We start from the raw sequence: 23,349 nt of genomic DNA, 5'->3' as shown, positions 1-23,349 counted from the left end.
TATACCATCTTAACAAACAGGAAACTAATCAAGTTATATAAAACTATGAAAAAAACATGGCATTAGTAATTCATTTTGTATATATTTATGCTTCCTTTCTTTTATCATTTGAAGACTATGTCATATTTTTGACAGAAGTTAATTGAATGAATAAAATAGTTTCGATAAAAACATATTTAAAAATAAAATTCAAACTTTTCAAATATAATTTTCTCTTCTAAATTTATACAAAAATGTAGAAAGCATAACCCCTTTATAGTTAAACAAGATCACAAGAACAAGTATTTTAAGCATTTATGACCGAAATAGTCAGTTGTACAATAGTTAATGTTTTTTTTAAAATTTATTTTGATAATCAAGGTTATCATTCTTTGGAAAGGAGATAATCATTATAAATGTCATCGAAAAATTAATCGACTGCATTAAATTCAGTTTTGGAATGAACAATAAAACTCAATATCAATGTACTTTTATGAATTATGTCTGTATCTGTGAATATCTCGAATGACCAACATATGCAATGATGCGTCTGGGAACCAAAAAAACAGAATAGTCATTATGTAAAATACACGCAAGGACCAATGTCAGATCATCTGGTATAAACATGGAAGGATTATTCAAAGATTCCGTTTTCCGAACAGCTCCATCAACGATGCGCGAAGAATGGTCATGGACTCATTTAGAGGGCAGCTGGACATGACGCTGGACACACAAGAACACGTGAGCTGTTATTACTAATTTGCTGGATTGACTCTGAAGAAATTTTGACAGGTAAGTTGTTTGCTTACAACTGAAATTATTCAATCCTTTTTCACTGTACAATTACAATGTATATGTACAATTGTACTTATGTACATTTTTTCTATAAGCCTCGTAATCATATTTCATTCCATTTTATAAGTTTTGGTAATTTTTCAAAAGATGACAACCTGCCTTTAGGAAGAATTATCAAAACGAGCACTGAAATTTGGATGCAAAATTGTCTTCTTGTAAAATTTTAAAAAAAAATTCTGTAGTGGATCTCAAAGAATTAATTGAAGATTTTAAATTTTTCAAAAGGTGGATTTTTCGAGACAGAATAATAAAAAAGAAATGAGAAAAAATTGTGCCTTATTCAACTGAGTTCTTTTCGAATTATAAAATTTCTGCACGTTCACTGAACACTCATTTTTATTGGAAAAAATCAGTATTAAAAGTAAGAATTACATCAACTGGTTGGATTTTTTTTTCTTGGCCTTAATTTCATTTTTGCTCTGCTCTAATTTACAAAAGATACCTCTAATACCCTCATCCCCAAAGGATACCTTACTTTAGAAAATACTTAGCTATTTAATGCCAAATATTACAAACATTAATGCTAAAAGATTTCTTGTTTACATTCATGTTGATGTTTATATTGATGCATTCAAATTCATAAAAAAATCGAATCCATAGATTTTTTTTATTGAAACATTATTTCGCTAGCTTGCATCTCCAACTCAAAAATTTCAGTGATCACTGCATGCTTATTCACTCCAAAGAGCAAATACATAGAACAGAATTTTCATTACGAAAAAATGAGATTTCTATTTTAATTTCTTTTACTTTAATTTGTGCTTGAATGCATTATGGAAATCCACTTCACTTACTTATTAAGCAGGTAACCTCATTAACACAAAATATTGTACAATATCTCCACGATATTCGATATTATAAATGCCATACAATATCCTGAAAATATTTTAATAATACTGTTGGGCATTTTGGGCTTTTAAGGAAGAGAGCAATAGTTTCATTATTACGAAATAATTTTTTAAATTGATTGTTCCCAGTTTAAAGGATATCAAGCACAATAAAGAAAAACTGAATTGGAATAGAATGCATAACATGAGATTAAAGATCGATCTGTGATATAGCTTCTTTAGGATAAGAAGAAAAAGGAAAAGAACAGTAATTTGAATATCAATTGCTTCTTGGAAAAACAAATAACTTTTTAAAAATAATTATTTCAGAGGGTATGCTGCTAAACCTGGGCTACGGCTGGACAATTTTCCTTTTCACACATTGTATACTCGTTGCTTCAGAAAACATGATGCCTCAGGCCGAACCTCTAAAGTCTACTCCCCCACAGACGTCTTTGTCTAACATGACAAACATTCTGGAGGAAGAGTCCAAAATGAAAGCCACCTGGATCTTTCTAGACAAACCTCCTGAAGAAGCCTTGAATGAAGAAAAGTTAATAAGGATGGCAAACTGGGTGTCACAAGTGACAGCTCTACCACCTGTGGGAAAGTATCCCAATACCAAGAGGCAGGAGACAGCTGGGACTTGGGAACAAGGACCAGAGTCTGAAATGAAAGAACCTGCTGGATCTAAGAAGCCTCCAGGTTGTGCCCAGTACGGACGCTATTATTGCAGTTACAAAGAAGATTATCCCATGTGAGTAAATGCTTAATATTTTTGTATCGTTTTAGGTTTATTTCTGTTGTGTTTTATGGCAAACTACTTTATTTGGAACATGCAAATAGTTATTTTGAAAACCTTCAATATGAAAATTAATTTTATTGCTTTTATGAAGACAAATTGCTTTTTTTTCTTAAGACAAATAGAAAAATTAAAAACAAAACAAACAAAAAATTATTTTATTTTCATTCGGCTTTGTATATTAATTCATAAAGATTTTTTAATATTTTTATATTAGAAAGCAAGAGTTCATTAATCAACATAATTTCAGTACCTGATTCTCTAGATTTCATCTTCATTTCATTGTTCATGCAAAAATTGTTAATGAAAAACATCCCTAATTCTTACTATTTTTTTAGCGAAACTGATAGCTCCTTTTGAAGCAAATTTTTATTTTAGTTTAATAAGAAGACAAATTACTTCATTTCTATTTTTTATCCATTCCTAAAGTTTACAGATATCTATGAAATTTTTCAATAAATTTATACATACACGTGGAAAATAAAACCGCAGCATGAATTAGATATTATTGGAGAAAATTTTAATTCATTAAAAACCAAGCAAAATTTTGGCGTTTTTATTCAACAGTTTCAAAAAATATTATTACACAAAAATAATTTCTATATTGCCACAAAATTTTAAAAATTGTTCTTATAATAATACCAATTTAGTAGTCTCGCACATTTTATCAAAATTTAGATAGTAAAAAAAAAAAAAAAAAAAAAAAAAAAAAAAAAAAAAAAAAATGCCTAATTTTTAGTAATAGATTATAATGCTGCCATATAATTCAAACCGTTTTCGTTCTTTATCAAATGTTTAATCGAGTGACTTTTTTTCATTGTTGAAAAAAGCATTCTAAAAAGAATAGTTAAAGAAAGAAGGATCCTGTTTAATATCTAAGTGTTTACATATTTAATAAACCACAGAAATAATCTCCCCAAAACGTTATCGTATATTCTTTAATAAAGGAGGTATTCCCATAAAATTGTCGACTTTGGGTAAATTCGCGAATTCCTTGCATAGTATTGGCGAACAATAGTTATGAAATATTGACCTTTCACGTTAATTTAACATTTTTACTAAATCTGTCGTGTGAGTCTTGGCGATTTGCTTTACGCCACTAATCCCTATCATTTAACTATAGCTATCCAAAAAATGAATGTGTGTTTTAGCTGTGTTGTTTTCAATCAATGAATCTAAAATTTGGTATAGAATTATAAATGTATTCATAAAATAATATACCAAATTTCATATATTTGTGTTATTGTATTTTTGAGTTATCGTGTTTACAGGCTTGTGAAAGCACAGACTGACAGGCGAACCAAACTCGTCAAGCGTCAAACCCTTGACGAATTTGATTACAAAATTTGACAAGTATCTGAAATTTATATGCTAAAGCTATGAATCAAATTTTAACCATCTAACTCTCTTCATTTTGTAGTTTTCGTGTTCGTTATATTCGAAAAGTTAGACAAACAGACTTCCTCAGAATTGATTTCGTTCAAACGAAATCTACAAAATTGATGTAAAGACCATGCATTAAAATTCATCTACCTAATTCAGAGCGTTTTTGTCCTATCTTTGTCGCAGACAAATATAATGCTAAAAATTTGTTTTTCGAAGTCAGGGAGATTTAAAATATGGAGATAAGCCAAAATACCAATTTGGCGAATTTTTGACGATTACAGTAATTTATCCATATTTTCTATACAAGAAAGTAAAAGGTAAAATTATAGTACCTCGAAAATTAGATGATAAATGAAGAGGACAATTTTTTTATGTCATTAGTCCGATTATGCTTTGATGTCATGGGATTAGTTTCCATTAGAAACTGCATTGTAACATAACATTAGTAAAACTATTAAAATAACACGATTTTAATTTTTATTACAATTTGATGCTTAAAAAAAATTTGTGAATGATATTACAGACATAAAGTCATGCCTAAGAAAATTAACTGAAATTACATATAATCAATATGTCTTGTGAATCAGCTGATCGCCAAAGGCGGCTAGTGATTAATAATAAGAAATAATAAAACGATGCTGACAAATTTCTTTATCATTGATGTGCTCTAAATTTAGAATATTCTTTCTTGGTTCAAGGCTCCGTGGTCGCATTTCCAAGAAAAATGGAAAATGATTTTTTGATCAATTGAAAGGCGTGACATTGTCCCATAATCAAATAAAGTTTTGCTAAAAGAAAGAAAGAGGGCAGTACATACGTTAGATAAAAATGGAAACTAATTTTCTGTTTGTGACGTACTTATGACGCGGATCATCGGTTCTAAAAGGCTTCATTGTTTTCCAGACTTCTAATACAAATAGAAACTCCCTGGTACCAATCTTCTTTATCAATGTCAGTTGCCATAGAAACGGAAAGACGTAATGTCGCTTGCGTTTGCTCGTAGGGCTTGACCATATCAAAATTTTCTGGGTTGGGTTGAGCCCTTGATATGTTTTCCTTTGAGATTATTCTAAGGATTGTTGTTTCCATGCAGAAAATAGCAAAACTTTTATTCGCAAAAAGCCTCTTTTCTCTCTCTATTTCTTCAGAATAAAAATTTGTCTTCAAACTTACGTTACAATGCATCCGACCACTGCCTTTTCTTTAAAAATTTTAGCTTTTTAAAAATATAATTTTTAGAAATTATTTAAATACTAAAATATACTAATTTTGTTTACATACTTTTTTAATTTAAAACTTTATAGCTTTTCTTGCATTTTTAGCAATAAAGTATTTACAAATGTTATTCAGTAAGTTTATTTGTCATTGCATTTAATCACCATACTGTAAAAAAGTTAAAATGTTTTAGAAAATGTATCTTTTTTTAAAATTTATTTGTGCCCGAGAAAACCATTTAAGCTTCAATATTTTGAAATAAAATTCAGGTTTTTCATATCTGAAGCATTGTAATGTAAAACTATGAAAATATTCCTTATATAATTTATAAATCTTTTTACGAATTATTGGGCACAGAATATTATTTTTTTATAGAGTGCTCAACTGGAATAATAATAGATTCACCAGTATGAAATTACTCTTCTCCAATTCCTCATAAACAAGATGGAAAAATCCGTGTTTAAATTAATACAATGAAGAACTGAGTGGACATTTCGAGGTGCTTATATTTATGGCCTTCAAAATGTCTCCAAGAAAATACAAATAAACGCCAACTGAAATAATTGGCACAATCTCATCTTGGTGTATTCTGAAAATAGCCAAGTAAACTCGGAATTACAACCGTACTGACATCTTATGTATAACGAAGTATAGCAGTCTAGTCACAATCCGAAAAACCGCCAAGAAAATAAATTATCATGGAGTTCTTGGTGTAATCTGAAAATCGCCAAATAAACCGGGAGGTCATAAAAAGAAACGTATTAACTGGGTTCAAAATTTAATACAAGCCTATAAGTTCTTGATAAGACCATACACTAAAATTCATGCATACATCTTCTCTGTTTTTGAGTTACCAAGTTCAGATGCACTCAAATATAACGAGTGATAACAAATCAAGATTAGATCAGAAATTTTGAAACATATCTATACTTCATCAATCCGATATGAGTCTCAGAGTTATCTTATTCACATGCATACTAACGAAGAAACGTGATTCCAGTGAGCAGATGTCTCCCATAATTTGATACACATTGAAAATTTTGGTGTTAAGATAACATTAGAAATTTCAGTCATCTAGCCCTTTTCGTCTTTGAATCATCAAATTATTATACATGTATACAAACATAATTCCAAAAATAGTTGAACTGCGGTGTCCTGGTGGTAAGGTCTCGTCTTCGGGATGGGGGGGTTCCAGTTTCAAGACCTGATTCCACCGAAGAATCGTCTTGCAAAAGGGTATGGTGCACGCTGAATCCGTAGGGGCCAAACGTCCTCCCGCTGATGTGGTGCGGAAGGATGGCGAGGGGGTTGTCAACTCATGTGTCCTCCTCGTCATCTGACAGCGGTTCAAAATTACGAGGTCATTCGTAAAGTAGCCCTAGTGTTGCTTTAAAAAATGGGTCGTTAATGTAATTAAACCTCAAATAGTTTTTTTAAGAACAGGGAGTTTTAAAATGTGGTCATACTATCAAAATCTCGCATTCAGATTTTTAGAAATCAAATGCTTTCTCTTTTTGCATGCTTTACTGAAAAAGTAAAATGCGCGACCCCGTTTTTAACAGTTTAATAATGCAAATATTTCAATATTGCTAATATAATACAGATAAAATGCCAAAAGTGTTACTATGACAAAAACGTTTGAAACGATGTGATGGCGGTTTTACTGAATCTGTCTTGAGATCTTTGGCGATTAATCGCAGGGAGGCTGTTAATACACAAGTACCAGAAAACTGAATATGCATTTTGGTCATCTTTTTTCCGAACAATTAAAATCAAAATTGGATACAGAGCTATAATCGTTGCCACAAAATCATATGCTAAATTCCATATATTTAAGCCATTGCTTCTTTTTCTTTAGTTATTGCTTTTATATGCTTTTCAAAGTGCAAAAAAACAAATAGTTAACTCTGTGACATATTTGGCTTTTCATATTTTATATTTCTTAAGATGTTAAATCTGTGTACCAAATTTCAGCCAATTAGTTTTATAATTATCGAATTAACTTATATACGGATAATCAGATGGATAGATTTTTCTCTAAACTTATCTAGTTAAAAATTTGACTGCAATCTAAAAATTTGGAATAGAGATCATATACCGAATTTGATCAATTTATGCAAATCGTTTTTTGAGCTATAAGAGTTTTCAAATTGAGTTTTTTGGACTCGGGTAGATTTGAAATTCGAAGATTCGTCAAAATCTCGAGTTTCTATCTTTTTTTTTTAATAAAAAATATTTTATCTTTGTACATTTCTTATACGGGAAAGTAAAAATAAGAAAAATACAAAGATTGAAATTTACCTATCTACTTAACACATATCCAAAACCTTAAAAAAATCGTTAATTTTGTTTTATACAAGTTTATTACAAAGAACACGTTTGCAATAAAAAGAAGTCTTACACTTTTGTTGTAAAAGTTATTTGTAACGCTTCCTTGTGATTGTAATATATTTCATATTGGATCGATTGGCTATTTAGTTGATTTTGTAAAATCTTTTGAAAACGAAAGGTCACGAAACATAGTAAAAAAAAAGTTTTACCACTTGGTGATATAGAAATTATTTTTCGTAATATGGAGAAGAGTATCAAGGTCAGGACAGGATTATCAGAAAAGCAAAATAAGCAATTTCCTAGGGGCCCTCATTACTTTGAAAGACCTGAAACCACAAGATTTTTTTTTTATTTTTTATTTTCAAGATTATCTAATCGCAAGCTACTAAGCAATTTATTGTATTATGATCATGTACTTGAACATAATCATCTTAAATTCAAGTATCCTTTAAAGTTTAGAATATCATTGTACGAAAATTTTTTTATGTTTTCAAAATCCTCTACCAATCTTTTTTTTTTATTTGTGTAGCTAGCTGATTGACTTACTAGTCAAACAGCCATGATCAACTTTAGATCTAAGAATTTAAAACGCATTAAAAGTTTTATAATTAATTTTATTTTAAAAATTAAAATTAAAAATTTTCAAACGCGAGTTGCTGAAATCAGATTTCTGGAAGGGACCCTCAGTTAATATTTTATTATATCAATTTATTGTAATACTAGTCGCGTTTGGCGACAAGCCGGTTTACCAGTAATTATTTTCAATGAAATATTTTATGTAACTTAATCTCGTAATAGATTTTGCATCAAAATATTTCTAATTTAAATATTTCTAATTTAAATATTTCAAATTTTGATAGTCATATAATTCACTTATACTATTATGTAGGCTTTAAGCCGTTTTATTAATTGTACTACGTATCTCTCTCTCATTTGTTATCAGCGCCCGCAAAATTCAATTTTAAATAAAAGTGGAAGTGTTAAATTGTAATTGATATAAAAACATTTTTTACTGAAATCAAGCACGAGTTTTAAAAAAATGAAGTGAAAGCAGAATCGATCGGCATTGAAATCTTATGTGCACTATAGAATAACTTTCATAATTTAAAATTTCACGGATTCATTGTAAAATTCAGTTTTACACATGCATCCAGCTTTTATTATAAGTATAGATATAGATGTGTTACTTAAAAACTGTCCGTTTGAAATTAAAATAAAATTAACAAAAATATAGATTTTTGAAGTTTAGATGGGGAAAAAAAAGTACCGAACCTTGCATTACCTAAGGACTCTGACACAACTTTATTCGATATTGGTTAATATTCTATAGAAATCTTTGTAAAATGGAAGTTAACTGAATGAATACTTCACTGTAATTTTATATTAACTTCGCTTTATATTTCATTCTAACTCGCCCAAACAAAATAGTAATGCAATACCAAAACAGATTATTTAAAACCTCACAGGTTCTTAGAAATTCAGTATTGAAGGTAATAAAATAGAACACACAAATAAATGCCAAACATTCGAGAAAAGTATTATCAAATGTCTAGTGATTAATTATTTTTTTAGCACATGCAAATACTGCCCTCTTCGTGCTAATGCGACCATTAAGAGTGAGCTTACTTGCAAAATAATTAATTAAGCACGCATCTTCTGAAATGGGATATAGGATTTTTTTTTTCCTACACCCCATTTCTAGGGTGTGGTTGGAAATATGCTTGAAAACAGGAAGGCAAAGCTCAGTATTCTGAAAATTGCAAGTTCGTTTACATACGTGATATGCAGTCAATACCACGTATGTAAACGATCACGTCAGCTTTTATGCAGTCAATAGTTAAGACTTTTTCGCGAAGTTCTCAAATACCTAAAGAAAGAAATATTGTTTCATACATAATAATGATTTTAGTACAGTTTTTTAGCAAATACTGAAACACAAATGTTTGAATGTTAAGTTTATATTAAAAGAAATAATTATGCGAAATTTGTATTATGAAAACGCAGTGTTTTATGTCGTTATTCGTCAAATGTTTATGCAGCAGCATTAGAAACGAATCATGTATTTTCGAAGAAAAACTTTTACCATGATTAGATGTCATTCTTTTAATGAAACAAAGCACATAAAATTATAAATCAGTGAGAGTGATCACTAAGAAACTTTCTAGCATACTTCCCAATAAAAGTATTCCCTCCCTTCAGATAAAAAATGTGGGTCTTAAGAACGATCTCGAAAGACACGAGTACTCAGATATTTGTTTTCAGAGTTCCGCACATGAATGTTTTTATAGTATAGGAACTAAATATAAATGTTGGATGTTTTTTTTAAATCTTTGAAATCAAGATTTGGCACAAAATCACAAACATACATAAAACACGTAAAAGAAAATAAGCGATACAAAAAACAAAACAATTTAAAAAAAACAGGAAAGAAGTAAAAATATATCACAAATAATAATAATTATAATATTAATATTTCTGAAAGTAAAGGTCATTTTAAAAGGAATTGCGCTCCATAACGTTCCTCTATAAGAAACTGTTCAATTCACGCATGAAGCGGTTTAACAGTCGAAGTCTATTTTTAGATGAATTATTTCTGATAATATTTTAAAACTCTTTTTTATATTAATATTTATTAAACTCTTCCTATTGTAAGAGTTTGGAAATGCCAGGAGAATTTTAATGAATTTTGTTGCATTAGATATTTTTTTAACAACAAGAACAGTTATCATTTATTCGAAGATTATTCCAGTTACAAGATTTCACATTAAATTTCATCTGTCTTAATCGCTGAGTTTCCGAGTTACCGTGTTTACGTATATACGAATGTACAGACGATAGACGGTCAATCCATTGATGGACATAATTCAAAATTTGATACACAGTTACTAAAACTGTGCAACAATTTTTATCTATCTAACTCTTTACATTTTATTATTATCGTATTCACTTCCATTTGTAGAATTTCTTGCAAAAAAGATTTCGTTCAAAACTCGATAAAAATTTCCAATAAATTTGACCCACCTAACATAAACCATTTTCGAGTTAGAGATAAACAAACGTAATTCCAAAAATGTGTTTTTCGAACTCAAAGAAGAATGGAAATTGCTCATATTTTTTAAATCAAATATTTTGACGATTATAACACTTTCTCTATGCGCTCTCTATTTTGTATGCGAGAAAGTCAAAAGACTGGTAAACTTGCTAAGTTACTGGTGATTATTCGAGAAAAAGCACAATACAATATACATAGTACATTCTGGATTGAATTTAAATCTCTGTCCATAATTCTGCAAGCAGTCAAACATTCAACGTTATGTATAATTACATTAAGATATATGTAACTTTCATGTGATATGTATCGTGATTTTAAAATATTGTTTTTTGAAGTTATAAGAATATATTTCAGTTTTAAAATATTATTGACTTAATTAAAGCCGATTGGTGAAAAATTAATGGATTTCATGACTGCATGGACCAATGTCCCTTGGCCAACATGCAAACATCTTTCAATGACCAATAGACTCCACATATTCCAATTTCTACAAACGGAATCAAAGATTTAAAAAAAACGAACAAATAATTTTTAGACACATTCATTTATCCAATACAGGCGATGACTCGTTATTACTGGTTAAGAAGAAACCTACTGTAATTTCTTTTTTTTATTATAGTGACGTGGTAAGTCAAGTGATAAAATATATGAAATGGCCACTGGAAAAACTGTTTCGAGATCTGAAGCATCAACGCATGCCACGGATCGCAGAGAATGCTGACGGAGCCTTGGTGTGCGATTCAATCACTCGCATGATCAGACCTGGATGGGCTAAGAACAATAATGGTCGGTGGGTGGTGGTTATCAATACAGAGCAGTATGCACAATTTGTGACAGAAGTTATATGCAGGTGAGTAAAATTTCGATTCTTTTACACATTATTAACTTTATGCTATACATTTTCCTACTTGACTTAACTGAATGACCAGGGCTTAATGTTATTTGATAGAAGGCGAACATATCAATAATCTTCGACATTTTATCGAAGTTGTTAAGACAGCCACCTGCAGATGACTGTTACATGCCAGTAATTTTTTTTAATGTCTCCGCAACCAGCATAATCAGTATTTGAGGGCAAAGGCATTGTCATAATACTACATTACTGTTTATATATGTGAGCATAAAAGCAAAAGATTTCTAATAAACTTTGCATTTCCTTTGTTTTTGAAACTGACAGAACGTCAAAAAACTAACATCTATATACCTATAAAACCGAACAACATCGAAGATATAAATAATGTACTGAGACTTTTATTTAGATGAAATTTATTTCCAACAAGACAATATATCGAGATCAATTTTCAGCATTAACATTGCAAAATAACTTCAAACCAGTGTGAGAAGTCTGCCCGAGACTTTCTCTCCTACCTCCAATTAAGGCCTTACCCCCCTCCCCCACATAAAATCATGAATCTTGGGTAAGGCAGCAAATGCTTCGCATGCCATTAGCAAACAATAGTCATGAAATATGTTTTTGAAGTGAATATATCATTTTTACTGAATCTCTTGAGCGAGTGTCATTTTGAACGCCTTTTTGCCGACCGATGGAACCAAAATTTGATACGGAACGGTAGTTGTAGTCACAAGATAACATACCGAATTTCGTTGATTTAAATCATCGGGTTTATAAATTATTGCGTTTACACGCATGATATATAGAGAAGACTTTGACAGATTTATTTCAAATGATTTCAGATTTATATTTTAGGCGTTAAACCTGTGTATCAAATTTTATGTGCCCAGCTCTTTCGAATTTTAGAATTACCACGTTCACTTATAATCGAATAACCAGATAGACTGGCTTCTTTAGAATGCGTTTCATTCAGAATTTGATAGAAATCTGCAAATTTGGTCTCAAGTCCATATACCAAACTTCAGATGTCTAGCTCAAAGTGTTTTTGAGTTATCGTGTTCACAGACAGAGATAATGCCAAAAATGTGTTTTCCGAAGTAAGTAAGATATTTCAAAACCTTGATTTAAGATTACAGTATACTTCTTTTATACATCATATAGAAGGAAGTGAAAAATGATAATCCTTATATATTTGAACAAAATGAGGAAGAAATAAAAAAAAATCATAAATTATTTTAAGTTTTAACCAAACAATATAAAATAAAAAGAGATTTACGCAATAAGGGCTAAAATATCGATCCGCCATTATAGCAAACATCAGCATTAGAACATATGAAAAATATCGTTTATATTCTTTTGTAATATTAAACATTTAAATAGTTATATAAATTTGCGCATATTGCATGTATATGTGTTTTACAATATTTCTTTGATTTTTATGTGGAGTTAAGATGTTCTAACAGTTTTACCTGAAAATAAAAATAAAAAAAATTATGTTCATGTGATATATGTCAAATATGTCCTACTAATATAACACTGAAATTCACAACGCATGTCTCGGGGGAGAAGGGACTCACATCACAGCACAACCTAAGATCAAATATTAGATGGCATTCATAGCGCCGTCTGGCATGTAACTATCACATCATAAGGATTACCCCCACGTTGTCTAAATTTTATATTTTGGAAAAGGCTGTTTATCTTAGAAGATAATATTACATTTAATCAAATATTAAATGTTCCTGTGAAGTGACGAAATTACATTCTGGTAAGTTTAATAAAGCATGCTAGAGGTTGAAAAAACACGCTAATTCTAAGAAACTTTCAATAAACATTGCTAAGGAAAAAAATACAAGAAAAAAAATATTTATTAATGTTCCAGTGTTTTGGACCTGTCAAATAATTTTATAAATTAATAAAATATTCTAGTAACATAGATGAAATTCTATAGGAATAGAAAGAATATTTTCTGCGGGATTTGAAAAGTAGTAGAACTTAACAATACTATTACTATACAAAACTACAAACGATTTAACTATCAAATTAACAATATATAAGTTCCAACTATCCAGGAACATTTTTCTAGAATACTGTGCTACTTGCTTTTAGTTCTGAATAATGATTATGTTTTTGCATTCCACAGATATGACAATTCCTACTGCAATTTCGTACCACCATGCTATCAAGCAACTTGCCAGCAACGATACAACACCCAAACATTACTAGCAATCGATCCTTACAATCCACATAAAGGGCCTTTCCTATCGAAATTCCTCTTCCCATCTTGCTGTGTTTGCTATGTGCCCAAGGTGAAGTTCGACAAAGGCAGCGATGACTACTGATTCGTTTAAAAACTGTTAAGAGGATCGTCTGCTTCGTTTCAGGTACATCGTTTAGTTTTTATGTTATAAATAACATATAACTAACAAAGAGACATTTTTCAAGAAACGGAAACGAATTTACAGACTACCAGTGTTGATAATTGGAAAATCTGATTTAAGATGGATATGTTACCGACGAAAAGACAATGATATAAAAATCTGTGTTCCTTTATTATTCTTGTTGTAATTCAACGTTACCCTTGACTGACATGATTATCGATTACAAACCAATCATTCTATACGATAAGCGAATAAAAGATGTTTTATAAAAAAAAAAAAAAAAAAAAAAAAAAAAAAAACATTTTTCATTTAACTTTAAAAAAATTAATTTGCTTAATTCAGCATTTATAGCCAAAGATTTCGTTAAAAAATAGAATAAAATAGCCATAGAATAAAACGAACATTTAATTATTGTAAGGTCTCTTTTTTTTTAATTTTTATGCTTTATACATCAGTTACGCTTTGAATATTTGACCTAATGACATGAATATCTTCTTGAGGAGCATTCACTTCTCTTTACTAAGTAACTAATGAAGAACTTTGATAGAATCTTCAGATCTCCATCAGAAACTTCAGAATTCTTCAGCAATAATAATAATAAAAACTTTTTCAATCTCATTAATCAGACATCTCAGAAGTACAATTTAATTGTCTATTTTCAAACTTATTTTATCTATTAGATTAAAAATAAAACTAAGGATAAAAATTAAAACAATTTTCTAATGATGGATATTTTGCTTATATACATTTCTAATATAAATTTATGCAGGATATCAGATTAAAATGAAAAATGTTCTATAAACATCCAAAATTTTCACTACAGTTCATCCAGAGGCGTAGTAAATGTAAACGATGACCGTGATGTAATGATTATTTGGTCCTGTCATCAACAGTGACTTATAAAGGGAATGCCCGAAAGCATATTTTTTCATCCCTTCGTCATATTTTATTACTAATAAAGAGGTATAAAAGTTTTGTCCCCTGAGCGTCGGCTCACAAGACCAGCAGCTAGAACTTCTATATCCTTTACAGCTAGCCCACGATCGCTACGTCATTGACCTTTAAATAACACCAAAATTATCAATGACAAAACCAGAGCGCCGGCTCATAAGATTAGCAGCGGGAATTTCTATATCCTCTTAAGCTGCCCCCGATCGCTGCGTCAATGGTTTCGTCTACGCTTTTAAAATAATACTAAAATTATCAATAACAAAACGTAGTTTTATGCATGAAAATTGCACATAAAATAGAGGGCCATATATTGCACTTTTATTTAACAGACGATACAGGAATGATTCAAACACTGTATCTTCATGGTTCCATTTAAAAACATCTCTCAACAAGCAATCATGTTCAGGCTGCTTTGAATTGAACTGGCTTATTTCGCTATTTGATTGCAAATTCTTTTCGGCGATATTAAAACTGAATTGGCGATTATATATAATTTATATTTAATTAAATATTGTCTACATACGCTAATACAAAAAAAATAATAGGTTGGAGAGAACAAAAATTTCATAATTACAATCGAACTTTTTATTGCAACATAATTTAGCAGAATCAAAACCAAATCCAAAGAGTTAAAATATTGCATTTATTCTGACGCCGTCGAACACAACACAAAAAAGCTTTTAAAACACACAAAAGCTTTTTCGTATCAAAACTTCTGGTTCCTTTGGTAGTAGACAGAATTAATGTTTTTGAAATTTGGCATGACTATTTTACTGACATTGATAGAAGTTTATGTTAATTTAAAATCGGATACCATGCCTGTCAGATGAAACAGACAGGAAACTTAGACTGCAATAATAATAATAATAATAATAATAAATAAAAAACGGTGTTTAAAGTTACATCCAAAATAAGCTGGAAGAATGACAATGAGGTCAGAAATCTAACTAAATAAGGGTGAATTATTCAATAATTACTGCACATTTAGAAAATAAATTAGACATTCACTTAACTATAAGCTTTTAGCAATGCTATTTATTAAGAAATTTTCAAATATATTATCTAAGATATCAATTCATATAACATACCAAATGTATTATGCCAATTTAATTTTAAAAATCAAAGAAAATTTTGCAAGGAGATTTTTATATCATATGCATTCAAAAGATAATATGCAGTTACAGCAAACATCATAACATTTGCCATATAACTGTGCTGTAACATATCAATAAAGTCAAGACAAGAATGTCAGTCATCTAGCAGTTTCATTAAAACATATAAATTATGGATAAAAAAAAAAACTCTTGCAATCAGATTCAATAACTTTTATTTTCAGAGGGGGTCGTCCACATATTACATGAACATTCTACATGATTTTGATTTCACTTTCTCTTAGAAACCATAATATTTTATCACGAAAACATTCATTTACTGTCATCTGTCTTCTATCATTTCAAAGCAGTCTTTCACTAAATCATACAGATGAACTAACCTATCCACAAGATAACAAACTGCTTATCTTTTTCACCAATATAGAACATATACAAATATAAATAAATCGAAATGCAGGTATATAAAAAAACATTAGCACATTAAATACACTTTCGTTTATCTGTCACTCCCATATATACAGTATGGATACAGCCAACACCCTAATATCAATAAAAGCTGTGTACAAAAGAAAAAGCAGCTATCACAAAGCAATGACTATCACATCAGTTGAACACTTAATTATTATTCCTTTTTCATGCATATCAAAGCAAGCTGCAATTTAAGTAGATAAAAAAGGTACCAATTATAATAGTCAAGCCATGACTATATATGTATACTTATATACAAAGCTCAGTTTGAAATTTGAATTATTTTCATATACTCTAGCACAAATTTAACTTTCTTTAGGAAGACTTTAGAATTTGGATTCATAGTCTTCACATGTCAAAGCTTCTCTGGTTTATAAATTTTTATGTCAAATAAATAAATAAATAATAATAATAATAAAGGTGTCAACATTTAATTTAGTAAATAAGCATTCTCAATATTCTCTTTTAGTATCAAATAATATTTCCAATATATTCAGCAATATTCTAAATATTTTCTTTTTAATTACAAGTCTGATGCAATAATGAGTTATATTTAAAAATGCCCTTTAAAACTATCTGATCCCCTCAAGATAACCAGATAGGATTTTAAACAAAGAAAAATCTTTGATTTACGAAATTATTTTAACTTCTTCCCTACTTGTCCAAACTAAGAATTATCATTCCTTTTTTAATATATACTTAGATCAACATTGGAAAAGGAAGCTTCAGCTAATTTTTGTTCACTGAACTCTTTTCAGTAGATATTTTTTAAAAGACCATGCTTTTAATGCACACTACAGCATTACTAACATTTTAAGTAAGGATTCTGACCTTAAAAGAGACATTTAATAATATTTTATTTATGTTTCTCGCATTTATGTTTTTACCTTTAAAACTTTTATATATTTATGTTTTTACCTTTATAAAAATGATACATTAAAAAAAATTTTTTTTTTTACCCCATTAACTTAAAAAATTATGAAAGCAGAGAAGTTAAAAGCAAACATTCAGTATCATTGTGAACAAAACGACTAGAAAAGAGATTCATTCATCTTCTAGCACCACGATTAATTCTTAGAACTAATAAAATTTCTTGAAATATTCCTATCAATGTATTTTTAAGTGATTTCAAAATTTCAAAACAAGCTTTTATCTAATGCATTCATTTTTTTTATATATATATCAACTTACTCATTTACTTATTTTTCTATATAGTTATATTACCGCATTCTGCAATCTTACTTCACAGTAATTGCTAAATACTACCTCTCCCAATTATAGGACAGAAATTAAACATATCTGAATAATAATGAACTATTTTTAAATTTTAATGGTTAAAAATATACAGTTTCTCTCTAAATAATTTTATAAAAAAAAAGAAAAAATATTTGCATTCACTCCATTCAGCACAGAATACAAAACTATAGAAGCACTTTTAATATAATAATGCCTTGGGAAATAGAAAGCACTTTCATTTCTTTCTACATACATATTAATATTTCCTCCCTTAGCATGCCATAATGGTATTTTTCAAACTTCCTAGCACAAATATAAAGTTTTGAAAAACCCACAAACTAAACCTAAAAACCAGTGAAATGCAGATAACTATTTGAATTTTTGTAGTAAATAAAGAAAACTCTTTTCATGCTAACTATTAAAAAACAAACTTTAGAGCAAATTACATCATATTTTAAAACAAAGGAAACATTAAAGGCATTATATAAAAAATTATAATGCCTTATAAAAATGTTAAGAAAAGCAGATAATGAAGTGAAAATGTTAACCATTTTGTTTTAATGGGAATGATGCAGCTGATAATTTAATATAATGCCACCATTATTAAAATAATATTTTGTAAGCATATTTACTAAACATTGAAAGTAACTCTGAAATGATCAAAGCCAAGTTATTGATTCTGACAAATATATGATGGCACATATTATATCTTGGAGATAACATTTTAACACTGAAACTGAATTGAATTCATTAGCACAAACAAAGATATACAACACAAACAAGGAAAAAGAAATAACAATTATGATTATTCTATTTCATGAATCTCTTGGATAAGAGTATTAACCAAACAATAAATATAAAAAAATATTGGGACAATAACTCTTATCCACAATATTAATACTCGAAAATGAGTATAAAAAGTTCAATATCATTCCACCTTTTTACTTAATAAAAGTAACATATCTTATAGCCACATATCTTACCATATTTAATGATTAATGAGTGGATGACCCTTTTTACAAAAATATTTCTATTTTATGGAAAGTCAGTAAAATCTGAACATGCAAAGGAATAATTTTTTTTTCTTCCTTTTCTTTTGCAGGAATATAAACTGTTTTAGTTACAAAATATTTTTTAATTATTATATCATTTAAATGAATATATTTCCCCATCTCAAAAACCTAACATCAACAAAACAGCTGATACTAGGAAATTCATTAAAAATTACAGCAGAAAATTTCTGTTCAGGCTTTAAAAAAATTATCATTATCCATATATAAGAACAATTATAAGCATGTGTGCTTTGTGAGATATTTACAATTAAAGTTTGATTGTAAATTTTATTCATCAAGTATTTAATTTATAGAAATATTGAATAGTGCCTGAAGACTAATCCAAGTGAAAAGAATATAACAAAGTATGTAAATTGTACTTTGAATTTTTAAAACAGAAGGAGAAAAAAAAAAAAAATAATAATAATTTAGGAACACAGACACAGAGAGAGAAACTTTACACAATTTTACAATATTACTGAAACTACAATTTTTTAGATATTTTTCAACACAGTCAGCCAAAACTTCTAAAACTGATGAGCCAAAAAATAAAATGCAACACACCATGATAATTCTACACATGACTGGTACAACAGGAGATGACTTATAACTAAATTATTGTGATTCTTCATATTGTAATAAAAAATATATTTTAAAAGGACCCAAATTCATATCTGCTCTTTCAACTAAAAAAAAAAAAAATAATAAAAACAACAGAAAGAAGGCATTCAGGATACATTTATCATACATAATGGTAATCAGAGGATTCAACACTTAAGTTTTGTCTGACAAGTTTCAGACTTTGCTAGTTGGATCTTGAATTTTTTTCAAGAAGAACAATGCAGACAAAAATTATAAGTTCAGTTTGTCTGGTATGTGGTTAAAAGAGCTGCATCAACAGGCTCCATGCAAGATGGACATGTAAATGACCTCATCAGCCAATCATCAATACAATCAGTGTGGTAGATATGCATGCAAGGTAAAAATCGAATTGGATCCCCAAAGTTGAATTCTCCCATACATATGACACATCTAGAAAGTAAAGCAGTTTATAATAAATAATATCTAGTCAATAGGCTTATACAATCAAATTATGCAAACACAAGATATACACATTTTACTAATAAAATAATGATAACACAAATAAATTTTTAAATATCAATATTGAAAGCCACAGGCATACCATTTTAAATATGATCATTGCATAACTACATAAATGATAGTAAGATCAAATATTGGAAATATAATACTGCTTCATATAATTATAAGAATCATGATAATTTTAGTATGTTTAACACATAAACTGCCATGACTTATACTAGTGATTCTGACTTCAATCCAGTTAAATGACATTTCTACTATTTCTTTATAGCAATGAAGGCAGCTTTTAAACACAAAGTGCAAATCTTAGGCATAAGTCAAACTGTGTTCAGCAATAGTCAAAACATTATCATAAAGGTAAAATATTCAGGATCAATAATGCAATAAGACTATAAAGAAGATTTTGCCATGAAATATCCAGGAAATTTCATTTGAAAGGTACTATTATTCTATTTAAAATACAGATATTCTTCATGTTTTATTATAACTAAAAAAAGTTATATGAAATATTAAATTTCTGCATTCATAATATTTATTATCTCAGATCATAAATATGGAAAATTTTCAGATGAAAATAGAAAACTGAGGAAAAAAGTGGAGGAGAAATATAACAGAGAGAGAAAACTATTAACATAATACATAAATATCATCTAAATAATTAATTGAAAACACTGAATTTAAAATATTACATCTGTTCTATAAGCAGAATAATATCAAATTCTGTAATAATATAATTTCTCAGAGAGAGAAAATGTTAAAATTATACAAATTCAAAAAAAAAAAAAAAAAATTATAGAGTATGACAAAAATGCACCTGAGGCATTAATTATCAAGTCTACTATTTAAAAAAAATCATAAATGAAAAAAAAAAAATCAAGAAATAAATTTAATTAAACACTTACTCTCTATTCTTTTTACTTCCATCATATTTCCCAGTAGGAAGATGCTGTATGAGTCCAATCCTTTGAGCTATTTTTATCTGCTCTTCTTCAGTCAACTGTGAAGCTGGTCGACTTACATTAGGTGAAGGGTAATATACTGGGACAGATACAGTTTCCTACAACAATATAACTCAAAAAATAAATTCAAATTCAGTAAGTAATACTTTAAATGAGCCTTTCAAATACAAGGATAATATAAAGCACAGGCAATAATAAAGATTTAAAAATTTTATTTATCTGAAAACAAACAGATTTAGACTTCTGATACTAAGCAATTCCTGTCTATTTTTTTCTCAAAATATATTAAAACGACTAATAAATTACAAAAGAAGAATACTTCTATGAAATAATTTTTTAATATAATTACATAAGAAGTTAAATTTGAATATGAATAAAATTTAGAGTTTATAATTAATTATAAAAGAGTAATTCCAAAAATTTTAACAAATATAACTTTAGAAATTTCATAATTAATTTTAAGAAAACATGACCAATAATCGAAATATTCTTTTAAATAAAATTTTATAAAGTGAAACGGAAGAAATTCAAAAACTGATGACAATTCTCCGTACATAGTAACAAGATGTCTGTGCTTCATGAAGAGCAATTAAAAAATATTTCTCACTTAGTTTGATTTATATTTTCTTCAAGAAAAAAAAACATTTTTCTTCAAGAGATTTTACAAAGAGAATTTTTATTTTATATGAAGAAAATTTCTAAATAAAGGCAAACTGAATATGACATTTACTTGGTATGGTGGTGGTGGTCCAAGTTGATCTGATGAAGATTCTCTAGCACTCTGATTTTCTCGTAATAAAGATATGTCATCAGTTGAAACAGATTTCAAACAATTTCCCATATTGCAGAAATATTATCACAGCGATCAAAGCATACCTAATTCATTTATAACTTAAGATTACTGCATGCCTATTTCACTTTCATTAGACAACAAAGGAATAATAAATAAACAAGGAACAAAACGACGACAGGTTGCTTTTAATTATGGTTTCAACTATTAGTGAGATGAATAATTAAGTTGGGGCATTTGAAACAAAGAATTTTGGATAATTGCATTTCATGTCACTCAACAATTTTTAGGATTATACACGATAAATTAAATATCTTCAATCGTCAACACAAAACAGCTGAGGACAGACAACAAAGATGAAATACGACAACCAATCACGATCCAGTAAATATTGCAGACAGTTAAAAGAACTTCGCTTTTCCTCTTCTTCGTTGATAGTTGAAGGCCTTGAGATTCCAGTTTTCTTGGAATCTGATTCCACAAAATAAAGAAAGCTCCCACTTTTATAAAAAAATAAATTCCAAATATTGTTATAGTTTATAAAAATACATCTAAAATAAATTCAAAAATACTAAAATAAAAAATATATATTAAAAATCTTTCATATTATAGCTCACTTTTTATAAATACACAAATTTTAATTTATTGATAATTAGTGCCGGTAAAAAAAAACTAAAAAGCACACACGCACATATATAAATGCTGTATTTTATTTGCTTCTTTTTCTATAAATTATAATATTGATTTGTTTGAAGAAATTACAATAATATAACTACGCATATACATATTTTTCGTGCTATTGACCGTGACTGCAGTTCCAGCGCTTATTTTGAAAATGAAACCGAATATTTTGTTAATTTTGCTGACATTTTTGATTTGAAAGAAGTACCTTTTAATTCCTTTTGGATACAGAATGGATGAAGAGGTGGCTTATAAAAAGCATTTAATAATATATTTTTGATATATGCATTGAACAGAAACAAATATATTTATTTAAAACAATCCATGTATATTTTTTGCCGGATTTTAAATCGAACTGTCTCCCTACAACTTTTAATCTCCCAGCAAAAATGCCTTCTATGCCAAAATGAAAGGTGTTCATTTTTAATAGATGAGATATTATAAAATATTAATATTTAAGGGGATAATTATTGAATTTAGGTTTTAAATTAATAAACCTAATGCAATTGGGTTTTTTTAAAGCTTAACTTAAGATTAATGATGAATTATTTTGGCATAGTTGGTCCACCAGTGTTGAATTATTTTTGTGCGATTTCTCTCCAGATGTAATTGTGATGATTTTTATTGCAACCCTAAAAGCCATTTGTTACCATTTCTGGTAGCCATCCAGAATGGTAGACATTTGGCGAACTTTTAAAAATTTGGCACGATTTTGACGTGCATGACAAGAAACCGCGCATTAAGTTTAACTCTTAGACAATTTTTTTTAAGCTGATGACACTTTGTACACTTCTTCAAACCTACTTCTTTTTTTCCTTTTAGTTTGTGTTATAAAAAATTAAGGTGCTAAAAGATAGGTGTTGGCAACTTTTGTAGATATTTTCTTCTAAATAGCTTTTCGTTATTGTTTGTGGATTGAATAATATATCTATTAATTGCTGCTGCATTATTTTTAAAACAATTTTATTATAAGAAATACACAAAAACTTAATGAATTATTATTAATAATAATTATTAATGAATGTACAGAACTCTAATGCAAATAGCAGATTCACACAGTTTTATTAATGTCTTAAATTCCAAACTTTGACTAGCAGTTCATCAAAAGGAACTGCAAGACAGTTAAAGTCATGCTTTCATAGTGCCTTCTGATAAAAGGATAGAAAAGAAAATTTTCATTAAAAATTGTTTGCGTCAAAAGAATTACATACTATTATTAAGTTTAAACCACGTCAATATCTAAGAGTTCTTAATTGGGCTGCTGAAGGTTTAACAAAGTTCTTAGTTTGCTGCTATTTCCAATTAAGTCTTCTTCTTC

The 23,349-nt window shown here is 28.7% G+C and overlaps 2 protein-coding genes across 3 annotated transcripts; one reads left to right on the top strand and one right to left on the bottom strand.

Moving 5' to 3' along the window:
- The first annotated feature begins 2,065 nt into the window (after nucleotides 1-2,065).
- Nucleotides 2,066-13,759, top strand: LOC129980607 (uncharacterized). Its single transcript, XM_056090991.1, has 3 exons — nucleotides 2,066-2,418; nucleotides 11,067-11,297; nucleotides 13,444-13,759. Exons 1-3 carry the CDS (start codon nucleotides 2,069-2,071, stop codon nucleotides 13,640-13,642), a joined length of 780 nt encoding a protein of 259 aa, XP_055946966.1. The 5' UTR covers nucleotides 2,066-2,068; the 3' UTR covers nucleotides 13,643-13,759.
- A 2,183-nt stretch (nucleotides 13,760-15,942) lies between these two features.
- On the bottom strand, nucleotides 15,943-21,750 carry LOC129967159 (RING finger protein 11-like). Of its 2 annotated transcripts, XR_008784356.1 has the most exons (4): nucleotides 21,291-21,750; nucleotides 20,504-20,658; nucleotides 17,131-19,532; nucleotides 15,943-17,099 (listed from the first exon to the last, which is right to left on the bottom strand). XR_008784356.1 is itself a non-coding variant. In XM_056081860.1 (3 exons), exons 1-3 carry the CDS (start codon nucleotides 21,399-21,401, stop codon nucleotides 19,361-19,363), a joined length of 438 nt encoding a protein of 145 aa, XP_055937835.1. In that variant the 5' UTR covers nucleotides 21,402-21,750; the 3' UTR covers nucleotides 15,943-19,360. The 2 variants fall into 2 exon arrangements, 1 of the variants encoding a protein (XP_055937835.1); XM_056081860.1 differs by having other exon boundaries at nucleotides 15,943-19,532.
- Nucleotides 21,751-23,349: the final 1,599 nt, after the last annotated feature.

The sequence above is a fragment of the Argiope bruennichi genome, chromosome 1 (assembly GCF_947563725.1).
Source record: "Argiope bruennichi chromosome 1, qqArgBrue1.1, whole genome shotgun sequence".
Classification (NCBI taxonomy): Eukaryota; Metazoa; Arthropoda; class Arachnida; order Araneae; family Araneidae; genus Argiope; species Argiope bruennichi.
The sequence above is the reverse complement of the archived record's forward strand: the minus strand, read 5'-3'. Positions and strand labels throughout refer to the sequence as shown.